At 40.0% G+C, this 12,174-nt stretch overlaps 1 protein-coding gene across 2 annotated transcripts in view; it reads right to left on the bottom strand.

Moving 5' to 3' along the window:
* Positions 1 to 10,352, bottom strand: part of LOC120718018 (seizure protein 6-like) — a 155,170-nt gene extending 144,818 nt beyond the window's left edge. Inside the window, exon 1 of one of the 2 annotated variants that reach the window (XM_040006322.1) lies at positions 9,886 to 10,347. In XM_040006322.1, the coding sequence (XP_039862256.1) occupies positions 9,886 to 9,961 (76 nt within the window). In that variant the 5' untranslated portion in view covers positions 9,962 to 10,347. Of the gene's footprint in view, positions 1 to 9,885 lie in introns of both variants that reach the window. The other variant, XM_040006323.1, reaches the window with a different exon arrangement.
* Between the last annotated feature and the right edge of the window lie 1,822 nt (positions 10,353 to 12,174).

Consider the following 12,174-nt stretch of genomic DNA (forward strand, 5'->3'; position numbering starts at 1 on the left):
ATTACTCAACAATCTAGTGTTCACAAATCCAAAAACAAATCCAATCAGCACATTTGTGGCTGACTGTGAGACCCCACACAGCAGCTGCAGGTTAACCCCACACTGACAAAGATGAGGAGTGAAGGTCCTACACGGCTGGAACATCTGATCCAAGCCAACAACAGGCACCAGCCAGGTGTCAATGGGATCCACGGGCACAGATCCATGTTCATTCCAAGGAGCCGGGGAAGGGCACACCAAGTACGCCTTAAGCTTCACAAGCAGACCACTGCGCTTGCACCAGCTTCTGAAGCACTTTTGCCATGAGACTGAGGCCAGGGTGCGAGAAAGGTGAGCTGGAATCCCAGATAGGAGTGGAGACAACGCCTTATGTCCAGCATAGTTGCATTAGTAAGTTCACTGGCAAAGAGTGGAAGCACCATCTTGACCAACTATTGAGCAAAAATTAATTGAATTGAACCGAAGACGTACACAGGTCAGTTTGCTCTACTATGAATAATTTAAAATAAAGAATAGCGTGTCAACGGTGCAAAGTAGCTGTCGTGCCATTGGCCAGAGTAAGGTTACATTGAGTGTAACAGAGATGAATTTGAAGTTAAGCTGATGATGCTTAGGTTCATTTATTGAATTTCACCTTCACACTAACATTATACTGTCTAGTATAATGTTGTAAAACCGGTTAATATTGGTTTTAACCGGTTTTACATGGTGCACCGTGAACATTTAAAAAAAAATAATAATAATAATATATATTTTTTTTTTTTTTACTTTTTCACTTTTACTTGAGTAAAGAAGTTGAATATGTACTTCAACTTTTACTAGAGTATTTTTAATACTAATATCTGCACTTGTACTTAAATAAAGAATGTATATACTTTTGCCACCTCTGGTCATTTACTGCACAGCGTCAGACCTGTCAGGCTACAGGCCCTCCACCTTTGAGTGAAGCCATTCCTCCTAAGCTGGGCTTATACTCATCTCAAAAGCAATGTTTTAATATTTAGGCTCAGCTGTGACTGTGATTCTGCACAAGACTGTCTCTTCCTTCATGGTGTCCGATATTCATGGACTCCAGCCTGTGCATCCCCAGCTACTTACCTAAAGAACTCACCCATCTTGCTCTGTGGAACTCCAGATCATAGGCAAAACATCGCTAGCCTTCTAGCATGCAGCTTCTCCCATACAGCCAGCCTCTGACAGAAACTCTTCTCCCTGCCCAATCTAAACCACAGGTCTCTGGTACCCTCAGCTCCAGTCAGCCCTGCGACTAACCTCCCTTAGAAACACACTCTTCGAATTTCAAGGAATGTTTCAGTCAAATATTCAGTTATTTGCCTCTGCCTGTACTCCTGCCTCTACTAATTCTCCCTCTCCCCTTTTACAGACTCCCTGAAAGCCACATAAAGGTATATATGCCACACCTTAATTCAGTTTTTTTTTCATCACTGTTGAAGCTTGTAAATAACCCACTTTCTTGCACAACTCGTTGCTTTGCCTGCTCCTTAGGTCTAACCACTTCCACAAGCCATCACAAAACCAAGGATGAGAAGAAGAAAAGGGATTTGGGTAAAATTTAAATATGGCTACATGTTAATGCCACTCATGCAGGTTTAACTGCTTACCTGATTGGATTTAGACACAAAAACATCTGCTGAGTTTAGACAGGATAGTCGCAAAGAACAAAAGCATCCATGATGAGGGAAAAGTTTAGAAGAATGAAAAAATTGGTTCTCATGGTAAGGTATGATGAAAGCATTGCATGTTGTTTCTCTCTGTGTGTTTCTTGTTTGCTTGTTTTTTTTTAGTTGTGAACCTCTTAGTGGAAACCACAACCATTTGCTGATCACATTCATTTATTTATGACCATAGTGCACCATCTTTTAACGGCTTGGGCAGGATTATGCAACACGTCGAAATTCTTTTTATCATCACGTTTTTAAACATGAACCAGCAGAGTGCAGTGATCCACAGTCACCAGACTTCAATTTGGGAAATAGGAAACTGGCATCAAAAAGGTGCTGCCTGCAAACCGACAATAACTGTTTGATGCTAACATGTCAACAGGGAGCTGAATTTCTGCTCTATGTTCATGCCCATTGTTGAGTGTATAAACTCAGTGACAAGGTGTCACTAAGCAAGTAGAGCGTACAGTTTAAAATAAAGTAAATAATTTGTTCATCATTGGTGAAAACCTTTGGAAGGTCAAACACAGGGGAGAAGCCAAAAGTAGCTTTTACCTAAAATAAATGGTGCAAGATCCAAAATAGATTGCTTGAGGCATAGCAGCAAACCAAATATGACTGACACTGACTATTGATTTGCAAGAAATACCCCAAGGTGCTCTTGGATTGATGTTAAGTGACAGCTATCAATTAGGCCATGCTAAGGATTAATGTACCAGTTTGAAATTCAGACAGTTAGGGTGGACTTAATTGTGTCTGTGTGCAAAACTGGATTCAGAGAATTCTTTATTGTCAGATTTAAAGTCAAAAGAGACACTCTCAGCTCAATGTGTGACTCTTCACGTCATAGAATGTTCTGTAAAGGCTAATACACCACATGAAGCAGCATTCAGAGATGTCAGGATGTGGGATGTGATGGTGACATATAAAGCAGATGCAATTCAAAATGCATCATCTGCCATTTGCATCATATTTAATTTAATTCAGAGACTCTGTCATGGGAAATAGCAAACTGGAGAGGACCCAAAGATATTGTAAAGCAGATGAATGCAGCCTTAGGAAACCAGCTTTGATTGACAGAGATGAGGGTAAATACTTCACAAGAGCACTGTTCAGTTCACAGGGACTGCTATCCAAAGAGAGAAGAGGAGATGGAGAAAAGGGAAAATGAGAGTGCTCCACCTCTCCACCCCCTCAGCTCCTCTCTGAAGGTGTCAGCAGTTGTATGTAAAGAACCAAAGCCGCTATTTCCTGTGAGAGGGAGCAGCAGTGAATTTTGATAAATCTCATTTCCAAGTGAGTGCTTTAAAGAGGAAAAGGCTGGGAGACAATTAGAAGGAGATTGTAGTCTCAACACCCTGAATAGCTCTTGATGAGTGCAACGGGTGAGTTTGGATAGGTTAATCAGTCGTAATTGTTACGCAGGTGTTGAACAAGTAACCCTTACGTCCTCCACCTTAAATTATATGATCATCACATTCACCAAAGTGTGTCTTTTAATTAAACAGTGTCCTTTCTCGCTGTCTTTTCTTTATTCAAAAGCGTGAAGCAGTGCTGATTGCATCAGATCAGTGACACCAAGAACAAATTGCTTTTCTGCTGTGGCAGGGATGATGAAGGGGGTGGGGAAAGGGTGTGTATGTGTGTGTGTGAGAGGGAGAGAGATGCAGATAGAGAAGGAAGAAAGGGTCTCTTATCACTTCTGAAAATAGTTCCTATAAACATTTGAAGGAGTTATATGAATTAAATGAGGACAGGTTCTGAAAGGAAGAAACCGTTTTATTCAGCAAAAGATTTAGTCAGCCATGTATGAATGTAACGAATGACACTTGTGACCAAAGCTTGGTGCTGTCACCTGATAATTCAAAAATAGAAACTTCTATCTTCTAAGAGTAGCGCGGTAGGAGCTAAAATGAGGTTTCACTGAGGTTTCAAAATCAAGGCAAAAGGGTGACATCACAGTGACTGTGGATGGCTCAGGAAGTATAGCTGGTCATCTACTGATTGGACTGTTGCTGGTTTCTCCAGTCTGCATCGTATCCTTGGGCACAATACTAACCCCAAGTCGCTCTCCGGTGAATTCATCAGAATACGAATGTGTGAATGTTAGATAGAAAGGAAGGAGTATTGAGTGCTCTTGTCTGTCTTTTTTATAAAATCCCTGGAAAAGGTATTAAGAAAAGCTTAACAATGACACAGTGAAAAAATGTAACTTAAAACACTAATCACTAATCACACAGAACCTTACTTTGTGCACTGGTGCGCTGTCATGCTGCAACAGGAAAGGGCCATTCCCAAACTGTCCCCACAAAGTTGGGAGCATGAAATTGTCCATTGCTGAAGCATTAAGAGTTCCTTTGACTGGCACTCAGCGGCTGAGCCCAACTCCTGAAAAACAACCCCACACCATATTCCCTCCTCCACCAAACTTTACACTTGTACAATGCAGTAAGACCAGTAGCATTCTCCTGGCAACCACCAAAACCAGACTCATCAATCGGATTGCCAAACAGAGAAGCATAATTCATCACTCAATAGAACACATCTCTACTGCTGTAGAGGCCACGGCAGTGTGCTTTACACTACTGCATCCGACAGTTAGATATTCTATGTTTTTATGTATTAGTTGTGTAGGTACAATCCTCTTCCACACGTTGAAGACTTATGTAAGAACCCAAAATATACTAATTCATCTCTGAGAGAAAATATAACATAACTTTTGTGGTGTGGTAACACCCCAAAAGGGTGCTGTTTAAAAATTGGATCACTTCTATTTGCCAAGGGCACTATGCAGCCCCTTCCTTTAGACCCTGAAAGCTGTGATGTCTATGTGTTTGGTGCACTGTGTTGTTGTTGGCCTATAATAAAGCCCCTTTAGCCCAGTCAGCCTTGCAGCAGCCATTAGTGTCAGGCAGCTCTCCCAGCAGAGTGCTGACAATGATGACAGGCAGTGGCAATGCAAGCAGGCCCTGGGGGTGGGACTGAGGGCTTCACTTGCTCTGGGTCAGCCAGGACCAACATATTTATCTGGGTAGTAATCTGAAGGAAAAAGGACAGACTGTCTGACCCCAAAACCTCTGAGACATCATCAAAACAGGTTCTATTTCAGGTCTACAACTACTTGCAGTTATATTTCCATTATTATGCTTAAACTGCACAGAATGCTACATGAAAAGAGACAGTATAACAGAATAACAGAGCAGCAATCAGCAGTGAGTGTAGTAGCAATGGCAAAACATTAAGTAGAACCAGGACTGATCGCTCAGGTCTAAGCTTCAGGATAAAACTGCCCAAAGCTGAAAATGCAACATTGTCAGAGATTAACTTTGTCATGGAGCTACTTCTTCTCTCTGACAGATAGTACATCCGCACTGTTGACATGTGCTGCAGTGTGAATTGTGTAGAGGTTGAGCTGTTTCACATTGTAATTTTCCCTTAGTATCCCATATGGAAAAGATATATATAAATCTTATAAAGTTTTTATCTGTCTTGTATGAAACTTGTATGAAAAGCATACAAGAGTGAAAACACATATAAGATCCCTTGAAAAATTATACAGTGAAACTTGTATGTTTTGTATACTTACTAAAAAAATATATGAAAGTAATGAGAAAGTGGCCACTTTCATGAGTAAATCATATATGTTTTTACTATTTCTTTTCCATACGGGATAGATCTGTTAACAAGTGCCCCAGTTCTGCAAAGTATTGTCTTCCTCCATGTTCTGTATCATTACCAAATGAAAAACCAAACCAACATCCTTTTAAATTTTAACAAAATATGTTGACTAATTGAGATGCTGTGGGTACAATGTGTAGCTGCACTTTATGTTTAAATTCAAGATCTCAAACCTATTTTGCAAATCATGCCATAATTTTTTGCCAAAAAAAAAAAAAAAAACAGGACTTAAGTCAACTTAGGTCATATTAAAAATAACTTGATGATCACTAAGACAACCAAGCAAGCTATTACTGGTAAAGGCTATGAGACTCTTGTATATTATAACAAATAAATTGCTTCAGATTAAGTGGTTTACGCCAAATCTGTATTTCAAGGACAAAACAAGGAAAGTGAATGACATATATTGGTGCGTGCAGAATAAACTAATGTTGAAAAGGATTGGTCATGGACTCTGATAGTAGTTTCTGGGTTGCACCTTTGTTGCCACTTGTTATAGTTCACATTTTGATTAACTATGTTTTTTTTATTCTTTATTGGTTGTTCCTATTTGTACTGAATTACTTAAAATTGGAATAATTATCATTAGGCAAGATTAAAGTTATAGTTATCACTTTATAATGAGCATTGTTCATAAGTAGTAAACTGAGTTAAGCTTGAATTAATAATCATTTACTGTTAACTAACAATGACTAACAATCCCCTGGATAGTCATTGTAAAGTTGTGGTTCAAACAGTTCAAATTCACTTGTTCACACCCGAATCATAAAACGCTGTGTTCACAAAAGAGGATGCTTGGGACAGGGTCATATGGTGGGAGATGATCAGCTGTGTTGAACCGTCCCAGCTGGACGAAAAGGAAGAAGAACAAGAACAAGAAAATATAAAACGTTGTGTGTGCAGATGTCAACAGAATATAACTGTCAGCTTATTGTTGGCTCAGAGTTTGATTGCATTTTGGTTTAGTATATAAAAAAGGAACAATACAGAGCGAATAAAATTGGGATTTTGTTGAGTCATTCTGTACATCACAGTGAACATCGTGTCTGCCTTTATGCCTCTTGACACTGTTTTGTAGTTGTAAATGCAGAGTAATTTGAAACACTTGTGCTGTATTAACAATGGAAACACGAGCAACCCAAAGAAGTTAACAGCCTAAAAAATTGATTTCCAGACCATAGAGACATAACTAGAAACAGATAGCTGTCTATGTACCTAAAAAAGACACAAAAATGTATGTTATGCTTTGGTCGTACTGATGTTGAAGTATTTTGGATTTGTAATAACAGGAATGTAACACACACCACTGGATTTTGTTTTGTAAACAGAACTTGGTGCTAACACAGTCCTGCAAAGAAAATGCCTGCCTTCCAGAAAAATGAAAGGTCAAGGTCAACTACAAGCATGATCCCTGAAGCCAACAGTGAACCAAAAAAGACAGACTTTATAACCTCTGCTATTCTGCTTTCCAAAAAGACACTAGGTTTATTTCATGCAAGGCTTATTTCATACCATTAAAGCTTGCTGAGAGCACACCGTTTTGTGCATCAGTGACAGTGAAGAGCTTTGAATAGTAAGAAGTGGCAGCCAAACAAAGTGTCTGCAGGGTCCTGGCACTTCCGATTATAGGCTAATCAGAAGCCAGGGTCAAGGATAGCAATTACTAACATAAAGTATCACCTCCCTTGGGTGACACTTGTCTATTAGATCAAGAGTAGCGTCTCATAAAACCGATTCATTAATTTAGTGGTGAAGAGGGAAGTAAAATGGACAGTACTATACAAGCACAAAACATGAAATGTTACATGTTTGAATATTATGTATATTACAAAAGCAGGCCAATCAATTGGTTAAAAAAATGTTAATACCGAAACACACAAGTGCCACATCTCCTTGAATCTTAAGCTTTACAACTTTTTTAAGACCACTAGCAGCTAGATTGTTACAAATTATGCATTAAACTAAGCATTCTTCAAACCTACTGGGATATCAAACAGCATCTCTACTTTTTTATCTTTTTTGTCACAAGCTACCTCAGGACGCAAGATTGAGCACTACACCAAAAAAGAAAATTTAAGCTTGACCATTACCAAATACTGCATTCTATATATTAAAGGCTAAAAAACAGAATTCTGAAAAAGCTGTTTACAAATTAAAAGCCCCAAAATCCCTACTCATTGTTTCTAATTTAGACACAAAAGCAACCAAAGGTCAAGTGAAGTATCTTTGCATGAGACACTTTGTGTTATACTAAATTTTTACACACTCAGAATAAAACTGTTCACTTCCACAGCTTTTGATTACCTGAAAACTAGTCAACATGACTGCCAGCAATGTAATTCAATAAAGAGATTTTTGCTTAGTCAATATCAGATATATGAGCATAATTATGAGCTAGATTATTTTTCAAGAACATTTAAACATAATAATGGTTCCTTTAGGGACTCTTTAGCCCCAGAACAAGTTCCTTGGGTGACAAGTTCTGGGAACAAATTAGATGCATATGTCATTCAACCTATTCAATCCAGGTCTGGATCCTGGGTCAGACCAGTCAGTCATGCCAAAAACAGGCCATACATTATTTATTCCATGAAACTCCATTGCTTGGGTACACTCCAATAACTTTACACAAATAATTTACTGTGACTTTTGTTATGAGATTCGAACCTATTAAAACTTCAATCCTACTGGCTCGGGTCAGAAAGTTTTTCAAATCCCAAACTAATTCTAACAGCTTCAAACTGTTTAGATAAAGTCTTCTCTAATGGACAAACTTAGGAGAAGATGGACCTGAATTTTCTCTGCCTACTTCTTTTTGACCTCAGTCAAAAATGTCAGACAATCAAAACATTAAAATCACTGATGACTTAGATCAGTAATCTTGTTGCATATCCTCCACTCCAGTAGCATTCGCAATCATCAGCGACATCTTACAGCCCCAGAACAAAAACTCCTCAGGAATAGCACCTCAGTAGGTCCCATGTTCATGACGTATTGTAGGGGAAAAAACAATAACACAAAATGAAAGAAAACAAAAACTGTAACATAAGTCTCTTCTCCTTCATGTCAGCCCAAAAGTGTATACAGCACTACAGAAGTTATTAATCTTCTATCTTGAAGTAACTCTACAAAAAATACGAATTTTATGAGTTTTGACATTTGACATTGACAGAGAAAAATATGTATTTGAGCCTTTAATCTGTGTGAAGATATCCACCAACACTTTCTGAAACATATTTATATTTTCAGCAACTTAGTACCTTTTTACCCTTAGAACTGTGAATTTTTAGTGTACACTAGCAGTGCAGTACAGTCAAAAACACACTTGGTCTATATTTCATTTTGCTGTGGAAACACAAACATACTAAGACTAATTATGTAGTGTGAAATTAGTACACGGCTCTGCTAATGGAAGTGTGTATGGTGACAGTAGCAGCCGTCTAACAGGGAACAGTTTAACTTTGTGACATCAAATTCCTAGATGAGACTCAAACCAAATGGCACACTGAGCAGTTCATTCTAGCTATGTCATGATGAATCCTCTACTCTACTTACTTATTTAGTAAGTGACACTTCTAACATATCACAATATAGATCTAAAAACAGGCATCTGACTCCGATCATCCGAAAAATGTGGATTCTGCCGGTGTCGGCTGCACCTACACAGACATGTCTAATTAAAAGATGAGTGACAAAGCAGGGGCTTCTCCTCAGATAACTTCTTTACTTCATAGAGTTCTTGTCATCTGTCAAAGAGGCATGTATGATATATATGATATGATAACAGTTTTAATGCTTAGACTAGGCAGTGTTGATAAGTCAATTCTTAGGTATGGGGCTAGGGATTCAGAAAATATTAGGCGAAATGTCGCCTAGCCTCTATCCGGGGAGACGTCTAACACCATCCATGCTTTGTTGCCCTCTGTGTTTTGTTGGGAAATATGAAAAATGTAGGAAAGCTGTAAAGCCATTCCTCTGTTATGATAAGAGCACTGAGAAAGATGCGATCTTTCTTTGTTGTTTATTAATGTATACATTTTATTTTTAATGTATTTGTTGTAATTAGTTAGTAATGTTGAGGATGGAAAATTGCATTTTTATCCGCCCGCTTGCCTCTGGACTTATAAATGAATCATATACTAAGTTGTAACGGTTATTAAAGTTTGCTTTCTGCTATGTAAAATGCGCGTGATTGACAACTTTAATGGGCTTTTAAGATTTGTGCTGCTCATGTTTTTATCGGATTGCAATGTAAACAATCAAACCTGAAATTTAGCCACAACCTGTATACGCACTCGTGTCTTCCTCACAATAACCAGTGCGTTTTATTCGTAAGCCGTGTGAGCACATGGAGGAGCTGGAAAACGGTGGAAACGGAAAGCGTCCATTACGAAAATAAGACAAAATCCACCACCCAAGCATCTAATTCTGGAAAGCGAAGTCGAAGGCTGAAAAACCATGTAAGCACTCGGGATAAACACGGGAACAGCTTTTTCGAAATAAATATAATTTGAACAGTTCTTACCTCTGGCGCCCGTGTCTTTGACCACCGCCACCAGAACAAGCAGGACAGGAAAATAATATCTCATCCCATTCATCATGTTTTCCCGTTTAGCGCTTCTTGAGCCTTGGAATCAGCACTTTCCCTCCGACGGACCGAAGCACCGAGAGCTCCGCCGAACAACGACTACACACACTGCGTGCTCCTTTGGGTGACTTCAGCCCGGTTTTGCTGTCTGAACGTACTCATTGAAGCAGACGACGGGCTGTTATTTTCGTTCCACCAACACGACTACAGACTACAGACTGTACTCTGTGCGATGACTGGAGGCTGTAGAGAGCTGCTGTTGCCGTTGCAGCGCTCTGTGTTCTACTTGCTAGGAGACTCCTCTTCAGGGCAGCACTGCCGCCGAGCATTCAGCACTGTGAACAGCTCCTAGCGTCATCCAGTGGAACACAGGAAAAACAGTTGGAGCTCAAAGTTTGGTCTAAAGACAGTGATTTTTTTTAAAGGCTAAAAGTGAATTGTGAACGTTTGACGTCAGATCACTGATGATTATGCATACAATTTCTACATTTTTCTATATTTTGATTTTAGTTTTGTTGCAATTAATGAATTTATATGCTATCTGATCCTTTGCATTAAGTCCTGCATTTGGAACCCTAGTGTAGTAAAAAGGTAATATATTACATTCTAAATTGAAATAATGCCAAGAGAAACAATAATGATCAAAAGAAAGAAAATCATTGGAATTTGATAGCTTCTGTGAACATTATTTTTATCTTCTATTGATTCATTTTTTTTCTAAACCCCTCAAGAAGCGTCTAAACTTTTGTGTGTTCAAAGAAATTCAAAGTGTGAGTACTGAGGTTAGCTAAATGTATCAGTGCAGACGTGTCACTATAGTCTGGGTGTTGGCTCTATTTTCTAGTTTTTTTAGTTTCTGTTTTTGTTTTTTGTTTTTTCATTTTCTTTAAAAAAAAAAATACACAAGCCTTACATTACTAGAATTTTCTTGCACTTATATAAAGTCTATGGACTTCATTTTTGCTGAGATGTCATGGTCTGGCAGTTTCTGCTGGTCGACCTGCCCATGTGCATGTTTTTCTTTGTGTTTTGTTTCTGACTTCCCTCCCCCCGCCTCCTCTCCTGTGTGTTTGTGTGTGTTCCACCATGCCAGTTTGTGGGCGTCATCAGGCCAGAGGAGTTTCCCGTGCTGAAGCCAGCCACACCTGTCGCCCATCTACTTCACCAGCTGCCGCTGATCACCTTCGTCAGTGGCCACTACTTAACTGGGTGGATGAGTTTCAGTCGACACTGGATTGCTGAGCTATTGAGTTAGTGAAGCCCGGGGTCTGACCAGAAATATTGCTTTCATGCATTTCATGAATAGGCCACTGACCTTCCCGTCTTGTCTTAGCAGGTTTTGGAGAGGAGTGTGTTACAGGAGCGGAGCGAGAAGCATTCCTAGCATACCTTCACAATACATTTAGGCATCCCACGTCTGTCCAGCATCCTCCCCTGCCACCTGATCCAACTCACTGCTGATTGGTGATCAGTTGACAGTTCATCCCTCACCCCCTCAACCTGTTCCCTGAACCAAAGGTGCAGGGAACAAACCCTCTCATCTGCCATGAAAAATGTCAATGTACAGGCAGCAAGCCAAAGGGATACCAAGATACCCACCCAAGCCCGGTGCCTCTCACCAAGGGCAACTCTAGACTGGGACAGAGTCCAGCCCTTCTCCAGGAGACTGGTTCCAAAATACAAGCTGTGTGTTGAGGTGAGCCCGACTATATCTAGCCGGGAGCTCATGATCTCACACACTAGCGCAGGTTTCTTTACCACTAGAGAGGTGATGTTCCATGCCCCAATCACAAGTCTCAGTAGCTGGGGATTGGTCCCCAGGGTCTCTACCCTTGGTCGTCACCCGAACCCTACAGTGCCTCCTGTGGGCGGTGAGCCTACGGGAGGGTGAACCCATGTCTCTTCTTCGGGCTGCACCTGCCCAAGCCCCATGGGTTAAGGCCTGGCCACCAGGCATTCTCCTTCGGACCCCCTCCCCAGGCTTGCCTCCAGGGAGGGCTTCGGTAACCCTATCCCTTGATTTTTGACTCATAAGGGTCACCTGAATCGCTCTTTCTCTGGTCCCTCACCCAGGACCAGGTTGCCATGGGTAACCCTGACATCATAGCCCCTGGGATCGCAGGAATAATTTTAATAGTATAATTTTAAGCTTTATATTATACACTACGTAGATGATCAATTTATACTTTATCATTTCGATGAAATTTTAAACATCTTGTGAACATT

This window comes from Simochromis diagramma, unplaced genomic scaffold (assembly GCF_900408965.1).
Source record: "Simochromis diagramma unplaced genomic scaffold, fSimDia1.1 OVJJ01000024.1, whole genome shotgun sequence".
NCBI classification, from domain to species: domain Eukaryota; kingdom Metazoa; phylum Chordata; class Actinopteri; order Cichliformes; family Cichlidae; genus Simochromis; species Simochromis diagramma.